Here is a 19653-nt window from a genome sequence, read left to right on the forward strand (position 1 = left end):
TCAAAAAGTAAGAGATTCAGTATGTGTTATTTCAGTTAATAACCACTGAAAAGCCGATTAATAGCTTAAAGGAATAATAATTCTGAAATTTAGATTTTTGCTGATTGTTCCTACTCATAGAAGATGACAGTGTTGCGTTTTGTGTGTGTGTGTGTGTGTGTGTGTGTGTAGAGAAACATGAAAGATAAAACCATTTTTAAGTTTTTGAAATTTTTTTAAATTTGGAGGACTTTACTAAATTATTCTTTGGAGAAATATAGAACTATAGTCTCTTGTAAGTAGTTATATGTCCTATGGTATGCAAGTATAAAATACCGCAAGGATAATATTGTGGCTTCATAGATGATACATATCAACAAAACTTTATTTGTAGTAAATAGGAAGGTGGATGAGTAACTGGTTAGTTTTATTTTTTTGGTGCATTGATGTGTATTCTGTTTACTTAATTGCTGCTAAGTCTACCTTATGTGCCTATTCTTCCTTAACAGAATCAAAGAATCTTCAGGATGGCAGCAAGTGTTTACAAGCCCATATTTGGATTGGACTATCGAACGAGTAGCTTTAAATGCAAAAGTGGTTGGAGGTCCACATGGAGACAAAGACAAAATGGTTGCTGTTGCCTCAGAGAGTAGCATCATCTTGTGGAGTGTTCAAGATGGGGGAAGTGGAAGTGAAATTGGTAGGAAGAATCTTGTTTATGTGTTGCTATTTGATGATATTAATATTTTGAAGTTTATAAAAGAGATTGACACTGAGTATGAAAATTAACCTGGACTATTAGAGCTGCCACACTATGTAATGTGGGAGGAGTGAGCTGATAATGAAGGAAAAATTATGTTTTAGAAAAGAGCCAGGGAGCATCTTTTCACCACTTTACTCTAATTGAAACCTGGCTGCTCTTTGAGAATGTTGCTTTTCCTGAATGCCACTTAGTGGTGACTGTTTTCTCTCCACCCCACTCAAACCACTGAACTTGAATGTGGGGAAGTTACTTTCTTGCTCCTCATTGTTGCTTCTAGACCAGACATTCCCAAACTTTTTGGTTTCAGAACCCCTTAATCCTCTTAAAAAGTTTTTCAGGACCTGAAAGAGACCTTGTATATGTTATTTTCTGTCAGTATTTACCATATTAGAAATTAAAATATAACTTTTTATAAATGTTAATTTAATATAGCTATAATCATTGCAGGATAACGTAGGTAACATTTTTAATGAGAAGTAACCACATTTTCCAAAAATATGTTAAAGTAGAACTTTTTATAAATGTTAATTTAATGTAGCTACAATCATTGCATGATAACATAAGTAACATTTTTAATGAGAAATAACAACATTTTCCAAAAATGTGTGAGAGGAATGGCATTGGTTTACAGTTGCATAAATCTCTTTAATGTCTTTTTGAATTCTGAAATCTATTTCTGTGTTCAATCTGCTGTGATATGTTGTCTTGCATGAAGTATATGAAGAGAACTTGATTTTACACAGATATGTAAGTCAAAAAAACTTTTTTTAGTCTTCAGAAAATTGTGCATAGTCTTCTTTGATTCTTTATCAAAACTCTAAAATCATTTCAGTGAACTTTTCATATTCTGTTCAATTAAAATTCATCAGACTATTTTATACTTTGAGTGGATCTTTTATCCATACATGCTTTTATAGTGTGTTGGAGATTTGGAAATTGTTGGTTTACTGAGTTATGTAGATCTTCCAAATGTTGATACCTTTCATTGTGTAATATGAAAAAAAAATTACGTTCATTAGTATCCTCACTGACCACATGTTAGGGAGTTGTCACACTCACTGTGGCATATAAAAGATTTCTAAACTGCAGAATTTCACTTGAAACATTGAATTTTTATCAATGGCAGCAAATAACATCAGTTGTTTTCCTTGAAATAACAAGCTCACTTCGTTTATTTTTTGAGGCTAGTTCTAAGAGACACCCAACTCTGAATAACCATAGTTAGTCATCATCTCAAATTAAAATGGGTATTTAATGAACAGAGCAGCTCATGTGGCTCTTTGCTCCAACAAATGTGAAGGTGCTTTTCCTTGACATAGCCATAGCACTTAGTCATATAGAATATTAAGATACATAGTTGAAATTAAGTTTTAGTCAATACAAATTTTTACTGCTTTATCAAGGACGTTCTTCAGTTACTAGTGACCATTACATTCTTCTCTGCCACGGACTTGAGAACATAAAAGGCTACATCTTTAATCTTCAAATCTTTGATTTGGCCTTTTATATTCTTCAAAGTCTGTGGCAGAGAAGAATGTAATGGTCACTAGTACAATTTAGTACCATTGTCCTGGTTTGTGCTAAGTAAGGTATCTGCTGTTTTTACCAAACATTGCTTTGCATCATCGGTGTAAATGTCAACACAGATGTTCTAGAATAAGTCATGAAATTAATAAAAGTTTTCAACACTTTGAATATTTTAGCGCTTCCTGTATTTGTAGCTGTGCATTCACATAAAGGATTTTTAACGATCACTTGGAGCTAATACCAGATGGATACAAGTAAAATACCAGATCCAGCCACATCTATATATTCATCTGTTTGCAAGACAAAAATACAATTCTACAGACAAGAGATTGACTCTCTGCCACATATTTAGTTTGAAGAGTTACTGCGTTGTTGAAAAGTTACCATGTTATTTTTTCATGGACTTTTCATCTAGCAGGCATTCAGCATTATTATCTCTTTAAGGTTTTATTAGTCTCTCAGCAATTGGGTGTACTTCTCTAGTCACTGTGATGTCATAACTTACCTTTGCAAGCCTTCATTAATTTTTTCATTTCTAGTATGAAAGTCTATACCAAACAATTTCTGGATTTAAAGAGTTTTTTACATCCTTATTTAAAATTCTTAATTTCTTTTTCTTTTCTTTCTTTTTTTTTTTTTCTTCTGAGACAGGGTCTTGCTCTGTCACACAGGCTGGAGTGCAGTGATCTGATCCTAGCTCACTGCAGCCTCAGTCTCCTAGGCTCAAGCACTCAAGCAATCCTCCCACCTCAGCCTCCTGGGTAGCTAGAACTACAGGTACACACCACATTGCCTGGCTATTATTTTTTAATCATTGTAGAGATGGGGTCTCACTATGTTGCCCAGGTCTCAAATTCCTAAGCTTAAGTGATCCTCCTACCCTGGCTTTACAAAGTGCTGGGATTACAGGCAAGAGCCACTGTGCCTGGCCAATTTCTTTTTCTTTAAACTTTGAGTATTCAGTCTCAGTGAACCTACAACTGATATGATACTATTCAAAAATGTTTTGCTACATAAAGCACAATAAGGTTAAGTCATTAAGATCTGTAAAGTTGAGGGAAAGATAGTTTTTGTTATTCAAAAATTTTTATTTACAATTTTGCCCAATTTTTTGAGTCTTTCCTTTTATGAGTTAAAGAATTCTGATTTGTCATATTTTTCTTTTTCAGTATCTTTAGACTTAGGTGTACACCTATGGATTGAACAGGCGTATGTTCTACTTTTCCTTTTTAAAGCCCGTGATCCATCACTAAGTATAAGAATATATTTTTTTAAATTGTAGGACAAAAAATTTTTAATAGTTTTTGGTAAAATACAAAAATTTAGAAAACTTTCAAAACATTTTTAATACTAATATTGCAGAACAACACAGCCGTATTTACTTATTTCTTGCACTTCTTTGTAGGTGCACAGAACACTTGGATTTCAAAATAATTTATTGGACAATAATGAGGTTGCAGAGAGTTATATGGCAGATAGAAACTGAAGATAGCTAGTAAGAGCACACTAGAAGTATTTAGAACAAACTATGCTGATCTTGGGAAGTTTAGTTATACTCTAAACATACCACCATAGATAATTATAGAAAAAATAAAAATATATATGCACATTCCATTAGCTGTCTTAATGGTGACCTCACCACATGTCATGTAACCTTTGGAAAACTCTTCTGTGTACTCTTAGAGAATAAGAATTTTTAAAAGGCAAAAAGGCAAATATGTTTTTCATATTACCATAAAAATAGTCTTTTCCTCTCAGACTTCTGGTAAAGGTCTCAGGTAACCGTGTGTTACCAGACCACACTTTGAAAACCACTGTTCTGGACCATTGTCCTTTCCTTCTTTCCCAACTTCCCTTATCTCCCTTCTGGTTTTGGATCTCATGCCATCTAGACTTACACTTGACATAGTCTTCAGCTGCCCTCTGGGTTACTATCTTTCATTCCTTTGAAGTTATTAGCTCTAGTTCCCTGAGTGAATTCTTCAACTCCACTGGGTTCTCTTCATTTGTCACTTCCACTTTTTGTCAGACATGGAGTCTGTCCTTATAATCACTCTAGCAAAGAGCCTCAAGTTTCTTGTGTCTCTTTCTTTGCCTAACTTGGAAAAACTCCAAGTTGGCTACATACATCTTTCCATCTCTATGGCTGAGTATGGCTGGGAAAAAGAAATGGGCATGCACATGCACACACACACACGAGTGCTCAGCCTCAGTTCCTGATCTCTGTTCTTAAGTGGGCCTTTAAAGCTACTCAGCAATCCTGCTATATAATCTTTTTTGTTTCTCTCTGTTCCTTTCCTGGATGATATTTCATGCTTTTTTCTTTCTTCCTAAACTTACACCACCTCTCTTATTCTTATTGAGAAAATAGAGAAAACCAGGAGAAATTTTCCTTAAGTTTTTATCATAACATGTGCCCATCTATGTGTATCAGTTCTGATATTCTCTATTGTTTCTTTTGTTACTGTGATTAAATTTTCTTTGCTCTTATCTAAGGTCATTTCTCCAGTTGTATGCTAGATGCCATTTCCTCTCATTCCTCAAGTACATTGCAGTTCCCCCTCTTTCCTGAATCAGTAAAAATTTCCCACTCTGTAACGTCATTTTTATCAGCATACATTCATGCAGTAATTCAGCCTGAAAAGCAACAACAAAGACTACCCTATGTTCTCTTTTAAAAAATTTCCTCCTTTTTTTATTTTTTATTTTTTCTTCTCTTAAAGCTAGAGCACCTTAATCCATTTGGGCTGCTGTAACAAAAACATGTCTTTGTGGCTTATAGATCTATTCTATAAATCTATTTCTCACAGTTCTAAAGGCTGGGAAGTCTAATTGTGCTTTTGCCCTCAACCACTCCATAAAACTATTGATCATGTTACCCATGATCTCTATTCTGCTAAATCCCGTAATCAAATCCTACTCTTTTTCTTACTACTGCTGTCATCTGATATATTTTATATTGTTTAATTAGTCCTTTCCCTTTGAAGACTTCCTTCTTTTGGCTTCCAGGACACCCTGTTGTACTGATTTCCATCCTAGTTCTCTGTTTCTTCTTAGTTCCTTTTGATAGTTCTTTTTTATTTGCCTGACTGCGCAATATTGGAGTACCTCAGGGCCCAGTCCTTGGACTCCATCTTCTGTATTTATTCTGTTTGTGATCTTAAATACTCTAAAGCCTTTGTGAATGCTTTCTATATGCTTATGACTTGGATGTTTATATATCTAATCTGGACCCCTTACCTGAATTCCAGAATTTTATATCTGTGTTAAGAGTCCCCAAGACCACTCCTGGATTTGCTAGGAGGACTCGTATGACTCAGCGTATAGAGCTATGATTTATGAGAGAGCTATGATTTATTACAGTGAAAACATACAAAGTAGAATCAGCAACAACAAAAGACATATGGGTCAAAGTCTAAAGGAACCAGGAGCAAGCTTCTAGGATTCTCTTCTAGTAGTGTATCACAGGATGTACTTAATTCCTAGAGCAACAAATTGTGACAATACCTGTGAAATGTCTGTCAGGGAAACTTATTAGAAACTTGGTTTTCCATATCATTACCGGAGGCTAGTCATGTTGGTATCCTCTGCCTAGTATTTACCAAGATTTCAGATTCCCAGAAGGAAAATGTTCAACATAAACTGCATTGTTTATGCAGTTTAGGTTTTTTTGTCACCATAGATTAGATTTCCTTTATCTAGAATTTCATGAGTAGAATTATATAGTATATATTTTGTGCTTGGCTTTTTATTAAACATAATACTTTTGAAATCATCCACATCGTTGCATGTATCAGTTGTCTATTCCTTTTAATTGCTGAGTAGTATTCCATTGAAATAATATGACAGAATTTGTATTCATTCACCTTTTGATGGACATTTGGCTTATTTCCAATTTGGAGATACTATGAATAAAGCTGCAGTTAACATTCAATCAGAAGTCTTTCTATGGACATTTGCTTTCTTAAGGTAAATACATAGGAGTGGAATTTCTTAGTCATATGAAAAGTATATGTTTAAGGTTATGAAAAATTGCCAAACTGTTTTCCAAAGCAGTTGTACCTTTTTACATTTTTACTTGCAGTGTACGAGAGTTCCAGCTGCTCCACATCCTTATGAACACTTCATATTGTCAGTCTTTTTAATTTGGGCCATTATTGTGAATTTTAATGGTTCAGTGATTTTAATTGTGCTTTAATTGCATTTTTCTGATGATTAATAAGATTGAACATCTTTTCCTGTACTTAATGGCTGTTTGTATATTTTCTTTTGAGAATTCTCTGTAAATCATTTGCACCCTTTTTCATGAGGTTGTCATCCTGTTACTTATTTGTAAATATTTTTTATATATTCCAGATTTGTATTTCACAACCAAGGAAATCTTATCCACCAGGGGATATTTGGAAATGTCTAGAGAACATTTTTGGTTGACACGGTTGAGGGAGGCCTGTACTTGTCTCCCTTCAACTTTTCTCCATCTTTCCCTTGCTCCTTCCCTCTTCCTCCTTTTGAGCTTGCTAGATCAGTTTATATTAACCTGGGGTTGTGGGAGCCCTGATTTTTTATTTCAGTTTTTTTCTCCATTCTTCAGTTTAGGTATCTTTTATTGATCTACATTTAATGTCTTTTATACTTCTGTACTATTCAATCTACAGTTAAGTCTATCTAGTGAATTTTCGTTTGAAATGTTGGACTTTTTAGCTCTAGCATTACCTTTTGATTCCATTTTCTAGTTTGTTTCTTCTGCTCAGATTTCTTGTCTTTGTTCATTATATTCACTTTTTAGCATTTATGTATAATAGCTATTTAATTTGTTAAAGTTTTTATCTGCTAATATAAATATGCTTATCATGTTTTTATTTTGGGTCATATTTTCCTGTTTCACATGTCTAGAGAGTTTTGATTATGTGTTGTACATGTGAATGATACATTTTGTAGGGTTATGAATTATGTTGCCTTCCTTCAAAAGTTGTGAGCTTTGTTCTGGCAGGCACTTAAGTTACTGAAGGATCTTAATCCTGTTAGGCTTGTTTCAGTGCTTTGTTAGGGGTAGGTAGAACTCTTCTGGCTTTGTTTTTAATTTTAGAGCATGGCTCCTTTTCAAGGGTGTGGTCCTTTTTTTTTTTTTTTTTTTTTTTTGAAGCGGAGTTTCGCTCTTGTTACCCAGGCTGGAGTGCAATGGCACGATCTCGGCTCACCGCAACCTCTGCCTCCTGAGTTCAGGCAATTCTCCTGCCTCAGCCTCCTGAGTAGCTGGGATTACAGGCACGTGCCACCATGCCCAGCTAATTTTTTGTATTTTTAGTAGAGACGGGGTTTCACCATGTTGACCAGTATGGTCTCGATCTCTTGACCTCGTGATCCACCTGCCTCGGCCTCCCAAAGTGCTGGGATTATAGGCGTGAGCCACCACGCCCGGCCTTATTTTTAAGATGTTGCTTTTCTGGAATCTTATTTAACTGAATACCTGAGGGGCTCAGCAAGGACTCTCTACTTTTATTGAGCTGGAACTACTCCATCTACCCACGTATGACCTCTGATATCTACAGTTACCTCTTAGTCCTAAGGCTGCCTGCCTGCCTGCCCTCCCTCCCTCCCTCCTTTCTCTCTCTCTCTTTCTTCTTTTCTTTTCCTTTTTTTCTTTTTCTTTTCTTTTCTCTTTCTTTCTTTTTTCTTTCCTTTCTTTCACCCTTCCCTTCCCTCCGCTCCCCCTCCCCTCCCTTTCGCTCCTCTCCCTCCTTCTCTCCGGAAGGAGTCTCGCTTTTTCACCAGGCTGGAGTGCAGTGGCGGGATCTCAGCTCACTGCAACCTCCGCCTCCCAGATTCAAGCAGTTCTCCTGCCTCAGCCTCCCAAGTAGCTGGGACTACAGGCATATACTACCATGCCTAGCTCTTTTCTGTATTTTTAGTAGAGATGGGGCTCACCATGTTGACCAGGATGGTTTTGATCTATTGACCTCATGATCCGCCTGCCTTGGGCTCCCAAAGTGCTAGGATTACAGTCATGAGCCACTGGGCCCAGCCAGCAGCCTTTCTTTTCTTGGAGATTCTTTCCCTGCCCAGGTGCAGTTTGGCCTTAGCCAAGGTCTTAGGGAAACGCTTGTCCAACTTTTATGCTCCCCCTTCCCTACTCTGGCACAGTTCACTTCCTTTTTGTACTGTACCTACAAATTCTACCCTCAAGTTCTTTGCCTCCTCAGTTCTGGGAAATCATCTCTCTTTACTTGGTGTATTAGTCCATTTTCACACTACTGATAAAGACATAACCAAGACTGGGAAATTTACAAAAGTAAAAGGTTTAATTGGACTTATATTTCCACATGGCTGGGAGGCCTCACAATCATGGCAGAAGGCAAGGAGGAGCAAGTCACATGTTACATGGATGGCATCAGGCAGAGATAGCTTGTGCAGAGAAACTCCTGTTTTTAAAACCATCAGCTTTCGTGAGACCCATTCACTATCCCAAGAATGGTACAGGAAAGACCGGCCCCCATGATTCAGTCATCTCCCACCGGGTTCCTCTCACAACACCTGTTGATTATGGGAACTACAAGATAAGATTTGGGTGAGGCACAGAGCCAAACCCTGTCACTTGGATTTTACCTTTTTATGCTGTGATTAAAAAGTACTCTTAGGCAGGGGGAACGTAGAGGTTGTCAGTGTGTTTCCATCTCTCAGGTCCTCTGCTGCCTGTTGTCCAATACCTAAAAACAGTTACCCCATGTATTTTGTCCAGTTTTTTTTTGTTATTGCTTTTTTAAAGTAGAGAATAATCTGATGCCATTTATTCTAGCATGGTTTGACAGCTTAAGTCCTCCCTAACAACTTTAGGAAAAAAGTTTTAACATAAAAAATTTTGAAATTATAAGACATTAAACAGAAAGTAAATCAATTGTGATTTCTTTTTCTTTTTTCAGGTAGCTATTTGTAACATACCAATAAGTGAAGGGAATTTTATTACTTGCTTGGTTTTCAAAGGCTAATGTGATAGGTAGCTGTGTTATGAGCTGCCACAGTAGTAATTTGTTCACGCCCTGTAAAAGAAACCATTTCTTGCTAACAAACGTTCTTCAGAACATGACAACACTATCCAAAGAAAATTGTTAGGGCTGGTATATCCATAACAGAGCCCTCCCAGAGGCTGAACTCTGTTCATTATGACTTAGGTAAGACAGAGTTACTGGGTTGCTGCTATAAGCAATATTTTACCGAGAGGACCCCGTAAGACAGGAACTGGTTATTACTTATACTGTTGTCTTCCCTGTTGCTGGTGCTCAGGATTGTTGAGTCTAAGCAGGAGTGACACTTTAAATTTCCTGAGACCATTCAGCATGTCTTTCTTGATTTCCTAGAACCTCATCCTCTGGAGTAATCAATGTTAGTTGGTTTTTCTGTTTTCATTTCTGCCTTTCACATAGCTATACTGAATATAGTTGACTTCACATGTTCTAAAAAAAATGTTCATATTGTTTGTTATCATTAAAGTACTATTATATAGAATTGCTAAAATTATATACAATGTGAAATGGTGACTTTATGCTTTGAAGTGGCAGGTTTATTTCTTAACCAGTTCTGGGCAAAGGACTTAGCTTTTTGTATGTTTGCATGTTGTACTTTATTTTGTTCTAGATTTTTAGGCTGAGATAATGTGTTTCATATGCATGTTTGTATAAAGTGGATTTTATACATATAATTAAAATGTTTATGTAGAAGATATTTCTAGCAATACTTAGCAGGTTTTTTGTTTTGGTTTCTTTTTGTCTCATATCTTTCTTCTTGCTAGATGCCTTGCTTTCACAAGACTGATTAAAAGTTTTCAAGGTGTTGTTTGTTACTGGTTTTGTATATAGTACAGTTCTGAACAAAAAGAGAATACCTAGTATCAGTGTAAGATTCAAAAGAAATCAGTAATCTTTCTGGCTTATGTTTTTAAAGCATGTTATAATTGCATTTAATTGGTTTGTTTTTCCCATGAGTTCTTCAGCATTTCATGCATTTTTTTTTTTCTTAGCTATAAATGCTAACGAAGTTGTTTGTATTGGCACAGGTACTTTTTAAAAATAAATAAACTGATACTTGAAGCAGCCAGACATCTAGAGAAAACAATATTTTGTAGGTGAGACTTATTTCCCAGCATTATCAGATAAAAATATATTTCCCATAAAGTGTTTTTTTAAATAATTAAGATAATGCTATGTAAGTGCCAGAATTGGATTGTAACTTTTTTCTTTTTTTTTTTAGACAGAGTCTTACTCTGTCACCCAGGCTGGAGTGCACTGGCATGGTCTTGGCTCACTGCAACCTCTGCCTCCTGGGTTCAAGCAATTTTCCTTCCCCAGTAGCTGGGATTACAGGTGTGTGCCACCATACCCAGCTAATTTTTGTATTTTTAGTAGAGATGAGGTTTCACTATGTTGGCCAGGCTGGTCTTAAACTCTTGACCTGTTCTGCCTTGGCCTTCCACAGTGATAGGATTACAGATGTAAGCCATCGTGCCCGGCCGATTATAACATTTTTAAGCTCAAGTGATCATTGAAACATTTAGCTTAGATCCTATTTTGTAGTTGAGATAAGAACCAAAAAAAGGGCAAACAAAGGTACTCTCAGAGCCAGGATTCCAACCCAGGTTCTCCTAGTGCAGTACCCTGGTAAAGAGAGACAAGTGTGTAAGACTATGCATGCCATACCAAGGTGAACCTGGAATTCTCTGCTTAGGCATTTTTGGGTCTTTTGCTATTGATGTGTGACACGTGCTCCTTACAGCCTCTCTCACCTACACTTACTCTTCTGTTTGCTCAGATTCCCTGAGCTTGCCTATACTCAGTTTCCCAATTTGATGGAATCCTATTAACTTTTCTTTTTTTTTGAGACGGAGTCTCGCTCTGTCTCTGGGTTGGAATTTAGTGGTGCGATCTCGGCTCACTGCAACCTCCACCTCCTGGGTTCAAGTGATTCTCTTGCCTCAGCCTCCTGAGTAGCTGGGACTACAGGCATGCGCCACCATGTCCAGCTAATTTTTGTATTTTTAGCAGAGACGGGGTTTCACCATGTTGGCCAGGCCCGCCTCGGCCTCCCAAAGTGCTGGGATTACAGGCGTGAGCCACCACGCCTGGCCTGGACTCCTATTAACTTTAAAAACTCCAACTCACTGGGAGCAGTGGCTGGTCGCAGTGGCTCACACCTGTAATCCCAGCACTTTGGGAGGCCGAGGCAGGCGGATCATGAGGTCAGGAGATCGAGACCATCCTGGCCAACGTGGTGAAATCCTGTCTCTACTAAAAGTGCAAAAAAATTATCTGGGTGTGGTGACGTACACCTGTAGTCCCAGCTAATCGGGAGGCTGAGGCAGGAGAATTGCTTGAACCCAGGAGGCGGAGATTGCCGTGAGCTGAGATCACATCACTGGACTATAGCCTGGGCAACAGTGTGAGACTCCGTCTCAAAAAAAAAAAAAAAAACTCGATATATTTTCAAACCCCCTTACATACCCCTTTTACCCTATAGATACTATTATACCCTGTGCATCCTTCTATTATTGTATTGAATTATAATTGGTTGCAGCTTTTTTCTACTAAAGTGTAAGTTCTTAGTAACATCTTGTCTTCTCATATTTCTGAATCCTAAAGCCAAATGTAGTGTCTTTTGAATTAATTAAATTGAGATTGCAGTGCTGGGAAACATGGGGTTTTAAAATAAGCTCTGAGTAAAAGGCCCGAATGTTTGTTTTTAGTACCATGTGACTTCTTGCTGCTTTTTTTCCTCGTTTTCGCTTATTTCCTGAATTTAAACACATTCTGGATAGTTGAGGGTCAAGTCTGTGTGTTCAGATCACTAACACACAGTTCCTAAATACCAGGTCCATGAGCAAGTTACATCTAACTTGTCTATAGATTTTGTAAAAATGCAGTGGATTTTCTGATTTAGTGAGTCTGGCATGGAGTTCTGTTTTGTTTATTTTAAATCTATCTATCAGGTTATTTTGATGATCAACTGAGATTAGGAACCACAGCTTCAGAGTAAGGTGTTACAGCAGTATGAGATGGCTTGGACAGACTCTTTCTTGATTTAGTAGTTCTGTAAGCTGCTTAAGAGCTTGTGAGTGTCTTATTTCTGGTCCCCAACATGTCTAGCACATAGCTTGTAGTAATGAAAATAGGTTTAAATTAGTCACCTTTAAGATGTTTTTAATCCAGGTTTTGATTAAGTCTAAAAATGGTGACTGAGTAACCTTTTTATTTTTTTATTGTCATTTAAGGAGTGTTCAGCCTGGGTGTTCCTGTAGATGCTCTCTTCTTTATTGGTAACCAGTTGGTGGCCACGAGTCATACAGGGAAAGTGGGAGTATGGAATGCTGTCACTCAGCACTGGCAGGTTAGTTTTAACTAAAGCATACTACAGAAGTGAAAATATTTCTGAAACGTACGCTGATTATATGCTTTTTTCTTGTAGAATTCATGTTGTTTCTGTTTTTGATTATACAGAATATTGAATAAATGTAGTAAATTTTTTTGCTAGATACATATTTGAGTATATTTTCAAGAGTTTAAGCTACTTTGGAAAATAAGTGAGTTTTTTAAACTGTGGTTTGGCATTTCTTCATTTATTTTAAATATTTGAAGTTCTATGCCTTGGGCATGGTAGCCCAGGCAAACTTTATTTCCTGAATAGGAGCACAGATCTGTGTGAAAGTCCATAATCTGTTCAGAGAAGATAGCACGCTAAATATTCTCAAGTACTTGAGAGGAATAAGAAGAAGATAAGACTTTAAAAAGGTTAATACCTGATTCTGAAGGAAAGAGGAAAAATTAAGGACTTTAAGCAGGGAGTGATATATTCAGATCCATGTTTTAGAAAGATAACTGTGGTAGCTAAAATGAAAGGTGGATGGAGGTCAGGAGGGAATCTACCAGAGCAATCCAGCAATCAAGAAGCAGAGCCCTTCGACTAATGACAGTAGTGGTAGAAGTGGTATGAGTGCGTTTGAAAAATGTTTGACAGACCTTCCTAAAATGACAGGTCTGCTATCTGATTGATATGAGAAATGAAAGAAAGAGAAATACATTTCTAATTTTGGGTCTCTAGTTTGACAATCCAGTAACTAGTAGTATTTTGAATTGATAGGAGACATAGGAAGAGAAGCAGATACGCTGGTAGGGTGAAGAATGAATAGATTGATTAATATGTTTACTTTGAGATTCCTGTGGGTATTCAAGTGTAGATGTTAAGTATATAGTTGGAAGTACTCCTTTGGAATTTAGGAAAGAAGAAAGGGTGAGAAATAAATATTTGGAATCTATAATACTTATGTGATAAAAAAAATTGATAAGATTTTCCATTGAGTGGGTATGTAGAAAGAAAGAAAAGTCAAAATTAGAACTCTGGGGGAACATTAGCATTTAAGGGGACAGGATAGACAACCAAGAACCAAAGGGACACATGATATGATTAAGAAATGACATTAGTTTTGGCAATAGATATTATTTGCAAATATATATCAGTTAGGTGTTGGTGGAAGAAAGCTAGATTGCAGGAAATAAGGAAGTAAAAGATTAGAGAAAAGAGACAGCAAATTCAAATACCTTTTAAGAAGTTTGGTGGTGAAGGAAAGCAGAGAATCAAAGTGATAGCTTAAAGATCAAGGCTGGTTTGAAAAAAAAGATAGTTGTGTTTCATTTTTCCTCTAGGATAGGACAGGTTTGAGCATGCTTGTAGCTAGAGAGGAGAGTTATCAGAAGTACCTGAATATTGAAAGAGTGAAGATTATTTCCGGTCCCATAAAGATCTGGAGTGTATGGAATCTAGAACACAGCTAGAAAGGTTGGCCCAACAGGGAGTAGAGACATTTCTTTTTCTGTGACAGAAGGGTAAGGAAGAAGTAAAGAGAAAGACAGTGAAGTATATTATCAAGTGCTACAGAGATTATAAATCATACATTTGCGGTAGACCTGGGAACCCATGTAGTTCTTTAGTGACATAATCAAGGTTGATTTTAAGTATTTGAGTCAGATGAACCACTAAACAGATTGTGTGTAGATTTTTGTGTAATCATAAAAGTTTTTGCAAAATCAGGACAGTTTCAAAAAAAATTAATGAAAATGTAAAAGCATTGAATCTGATTTGGGTAAGATAAAAGTTAAAAAAAAATTTAAAGAAATGTTTCAGTTTCTTGTTTTATGTTTTTGTTTAATTCCACTCCTCGCCCACACACACAAAATTATGTTACAAAAGAAGATTAATAAGGAATTAATTGGTATTGTCAAAAAGGTAGCCTAGGTTTTTACATAGCCTAATAGCAATTTTTAGGCACTGTTTCCCAAGTTGATACTTTAAATTTAGATTTATATTGGAAACCCTGATTATACATGTTTCATTCTCATATCAAAACAGACAGCTTTGAAAGTTAGCTCTAGAAAGCATTATGTACTTTACTTCCTAAAGAATCAGAGAACTCTGTGTTTATTCTGAGAAAAGAGATCTTCAGCCGTAGTACCATCTGAGTGACAGCCTAGCCTCTAAGTACACAGTGAAGGCTGAGTTTGGGGAGGAAATATTGGTTCTGGGAATCAAAATGAATTTCCATGGTCTGATGGGCTAGACTGGACAAGAATTTGGGAGACTTTGTTTGATTTAGCTTCTCTCTTTCCTGTTATGAGGTACCTGTAGCACTGATGTCGGAAGCAAACTTTTTTGTGTGTGTGATAGGTTTACCCCTGCATATTAGGAATAGGAATAAGGCAGGCATTGGAATTCTGGGCCCACATTTTGTTGGGGCAAGAGAGGATTGACTTTGCAGTATTATGTTTTGACTGCTGTCTTAAGTATGGTCTGTTTGCTTACTTACAGAATTTACAGTAAGAAATACGAGATTCTTAAGATTTAGAAATTTACATATAGAAATATTAGATACAAATATTGAAACAATATATTGTTTATACTATGTATTAAATTATGTTAATTGACTGGTTTGTTTATGCACACTTGCATACCACATATCAAAGTAAAGGCTCTCGGATCTGGGATTTTAGCAAAAGCAGGAGGCATGATTTCATGGGACAGTGGAAATTGAGCCTCCTACAAAGGTCTGCCTCAATCTCTGAGAAGACTGGGAGAAATTTGCCCAGTAATCTTGGAACAAGAAAGTTTGATGTGTGTTTGGTGTCTTAGAATGGTAAATGGAGATGCAAGAGGAAACATTAGAAATTGAAACCAATATATTTAAATTAGGAGTGAATTGAAGCACAAAGACATGCCTTTGTTGTATGGGAACTCCAATTTGAGAAACTGGTCTAGGACCATTTGCATTCTAGATACAGACATGACACCAGTTAGAATGCTTTTACAAGACAGAGCACACAGGAGTCCTGTAGGAAAAGTAATTTCTACTAAAGTAACCTCCCAAAACTTACAAACTTCACATGGAAACAAATGATGAAAAGTCATCAAACCTAAAAAATTTGCAATCCCCAAGGAAATAATGCAACCATTAAAAAGCTGCTGTATTGAAGGAACAGGAAAAATGAGAAAATGGAGGGAAATAAGATACTAAAAATTAAAAGGTCTTTGAAAACTTGTTAAAAAATTTATAGAAGCACAGCTCAAAGAAAAATAGTGAATTGACAGACACATCTGAGAAAATCATTTCCAGTTGAATCAAGAGAATGAGATAGAAAATATGAAAAAGAAGAAAAACCTGAGAAAGTATTGAGATAGGAAGAGACTAGAGGAGGGGCCATATTGGGAAAATATAATAACTGCATTTTGGAGAAATGAAAAAGGACATGAATTTATTAATTAAAGAAATGTACCAAGTCTTGGCAGTCTAAATGTTTAAATGCATCGTGCTATAATAAAAGATAAATTATGATAAAAAGTATTCACAGAATAGTGACAGTTTGCCTGTAATTAGACTTTAAGCATATTCCTCGTCACCAGTAGTAGACACCAGAAGACAATGGCATTCTCCAAAGGGTAGAGAAAGTAACTTTCAACCTAGGATTTTATACACAGCGAAACTATCATTCAAACCTGAATGAGAAGGGTTTTTTCAGAGAGAATTTGTCATTCAGCAACCCTCAATGAAAGGACTACTAAAGAAAAATGCCTTTTGAGAAGTATTTGAAGGGGAAGAAATAGAATGCATTCATCAATGATGAGGATCGATGTTGGTAAATACATTGGTAAATTTAGATAAGTGATTATTTCAAAAGTATTGGATGAAGTTTAAAACATACTGTAAAAAAATAATGATAATTTTATAGGTATAGAGATGGTAGTTAAAAGATTCTAGGGGCCTTATATTATTTGGGAAGATAGACTGGTATTTTAAAACTGGAAAACATTTAAATTTACATGTAGAAATTAGTGGTAATCACTGTGCGCTACCTTATAAGAGAAAAATCCACTTCCATTTTATATTTGTGACCACATGACTGAACCATACATACTAATCAGTATGGTTTCTTGGATTCTTGCCACGAAGTTGTTAGGATACAAAGAGGAGGCCACACAGTAGCAGCTTCCTTGCTTGTGCTAGTAGAGAACTCAGCAGTTCTAACTCTTATCCTCTGCTTTCTCTTATCTCTAATTCTGCTTATCCTCTGCTTTCTCTGTTCTCCCTGTTCTGAGGGGTAGACATGGAAAGAAAAGCAGATCATGATTAAGGGTTACAGAAAAAGAAGTAGCAAGGCTTTAATCCTAGAACTCAATCCTCCCAGAGAATAAATGGTAAAAAATGTTTGTCTTTGATGTGCCTTGCTGGTCTTTCATTGAAAAAATGTATCCAAAAGGAGAGGAATCTCATGGCCTTATCTGTCCCCATCTTCCTGCCATCAAGATTCTAGGGTAGGAATTGAAGCCCTTTTCTTTAGTGCTAGACCTAAAATGATTTAGCTAACTCGGGTGAGAAAATTGGTTAGTGTGTGTAAAACAGTCTTCCCTCCATCCTTTAGACATCTTTACACATATCACTGAAGAGTGCTCAGTGTTTACCTGGTATAAAATGTTTGGCTTTGACTTTAATTAGAAGCCTGACCTCAGGATAGGGCATGACAATTGAGTTCTTTGAGATATTTCTAGTGAAACTCATAACTGCATGACATTGAGAGGGTACATAAAGAAATTAGGATTATATGCAGGAAGAGCTTAGAGGAATCATTATTTCCAAGTTTTAGTTATTTCTTTTTTTAATTTGAATGAACCTAGATTCTATGCTTTTTTACTTGCTCTTTAGATATTCCCTTTCCCCTTGCCCTACCTAACTCATAACTGACTTCGGTGTTCAAGCTTCACTTCCTCTGTGAACCCTTCCTTGATCTTTGCTCTTCACCCACCAGCATTGAGATGGCAATTGTTCCTCTCTTTTATGATTGTATTGTAGTCTGTTTTAGTGCCTATCACACTAAAATTGTCTGTTATTTTTCTTTCTCAGAAGTTTACCAGCTCCTAGAGAGCTAAGAGATATCTCACCTCCCTTATCTCTAGTACAGTGTTTGTTCTCTTGGATAATATATAATACATAAAAAGTACTTAAATGTTAAGCAGATAATGTTTAGATTTTAACTTTTCAAATGAAAGCCAGATATAGAATATGAAAAGTAAAAGTCCCTTAACATTTTTAACTTAAATTTTTGGAAATCTTTTAGACTTGTAGGCAAAACTTGGTGTCTAATAATAACTCATTTAAATGTCATCTATGATGAAGCTTAACAGGTATCTCTGGCCTGGCTACAAACAGGGAAAGTTTATTTTGATGAATAGTAGAATTCATCTACTAAAATAGTATTGCAACAATTCTAGCAAACACTTTTTATGTTTTTTGTTTGTTTGCTTTTTGTTTTGTTTTGCAGTAAAACTCAAGCCCTTTGCTGTTTCTTTCAGCACAAAGAAGGAAGAAAACAAAAAACTTTTATTAAGTAGACTAAAAAATAGAGAATACCACCTTTTCAAAATAATAAAAAATTTTCAAGGGAACAAGTACTTTCTGGAAATCAGTTCCTTTGTTTACTAGTTCTAATTCTGTCACTTGCTTACTGTGTGACTTTGGACAAGAAAGGGAAAAGAGAGGGACCTGGTCACACTTGGCCTTCCAGTTCCAGTGGGCTGAGATCTAGTTATCACATGTAAAAAAAAGAGGAGACAACCCATCAAAACTGAGAAAGGAAAGTACCGCTGTGGGAAATACAATTTTAGAAAAATATTTTGAAAGAAGTATATTGATGGTTCTCCTCTTATATAGCATGTTTGTGTATGTCTGTGTGCATGTATGTACCTAAAGAAAGTTTATTTCCTAAGCCCTACTGAAACTGGATGTTGGTTGTCTCTTTACCAGAAGAATCAAAGTTTTGAGGAAATTGACCAGAAAATAGAAATTATAATTACTCTCTAACATCTAATAATACTCTCTCTACCTCAGGTTCAAGATGTTGTTCCTATAACTAGTTATGACACTGCTGGATCATTCCTTCTGCTGGGATGTAACAATGGATCAATATATTACATAGGTAAGTGTACAGTCACTTAAAATGCTCCTGCTTAATATAACTTTTTAAATGAGAACAAGAAAACATGACCTTTCAATTTTAAATAGATATGCTATTTATTTTAATGCTATTTAAAATTTTTATTTTTTAGATATGCAGAAGTTCCCCTTGCGAATGAAAGATAATGATCTTCTTGTAACTGAACTATATCATGATCCTTCAAATGATGCTATTACTGCTCTCAGTGTTTACCTCACACCCAAAACAAGTTAGTACATGGACAATTAGATACATTCTTGACTTTTTATGTGTTTATTCATTAGTTTATTATGTGACTAGGTCAAATTAAACTGGTTTTTTTCTTTTCGAGAACTGCAGTGCTAAGGAGTTCATCTCTACTAAGTATAAAATTAATATTCAGTTTTATATTGAAGTCAAACATGACTAGTAAACAAACATAATTTGAGGTGGGAAATTGGAACTTTTCTTCCACCGAATTGCATTTGTTGAACCTTATTATTATATTTAGATGAAATTACAAAAAACATTCTGCACATTTATCTTCCTATTAAAATAACTACTTTTTCACTTTGAAATTAGGAGCTTTTCAAAAAACAAAAAGTTCTTAAACTATTACAGGAAACTAAGCTTATTTTCTTGGGAATTTAAAAATTTAAGCTGTAGAAAAAAGGCATTTTATAACTTGCACTGCATGTTAGAGGCTATCGCAATAAAATTAACAGACTAGTTCTGTAAAGTAGTAAGAATTTTTGTATTCTAGAGTAAAAGATAAACACAAATGGGAAATTTAAAATTTATCTGTAATGAAAGGAGTTCTAAGACACATTAATATGTATCCAGTAATACTCATGTTTGGATGTACTACTTATGCAAGTTATCATTTTA

At 35.8% G+C, this 19653-nt stretch overlaps 1 protein-coding gene across 3 annotated transcripts in view; it reads left to right on the forward strand.

Moving 5' to 3' along the window:
* The window catches only part of KCTD3 (potassium channel tetramerization domain containing 3), a 56386-nt gene that overhangs the window by 18299 nt on the left and 18434 nt on the right, over positions 1 to 19653 (forward strand). For all 3 annotated transcript variants that reach the window (XM_012459655.3, XM_012459656.2, XM_012459657.2), the window contains 4 exons: positions 489 to 679; positions 12525 to 12640; positions 18681 to 18768; positions 18899 to 19015. In XM_012459655.3, coding sequence (XP_012315078.1) covers positions 489 to 679; positions 12525 to 12640; positions 18681 to 18768; positions 18899 to 19015 — 512 coding nt within the window. The remainder of the gene's footprint in view (positions 1 to 488; positions 680 to 12524; positions 12641 to 18680; positions 18769 to 18898; positions 19016 to 19653) is intronic.

Source organism: Aotus nancymaae, unplaced genomic scaffold (assembly GCF_030222135.1).
Source record: "Aotus nancymaae isolate 86718 unplaced genomic scaffold, 86718_ANA_hifiasm-v0.15.2.pri h1tg000032l_0, whole genome shotgun sequence".
Taxonomy (NCBI): Eukaryota; Metazoa; Chordata; class Mammalia; order Primates; family Aotidae; genus Aotus; species Aotus nancymaae.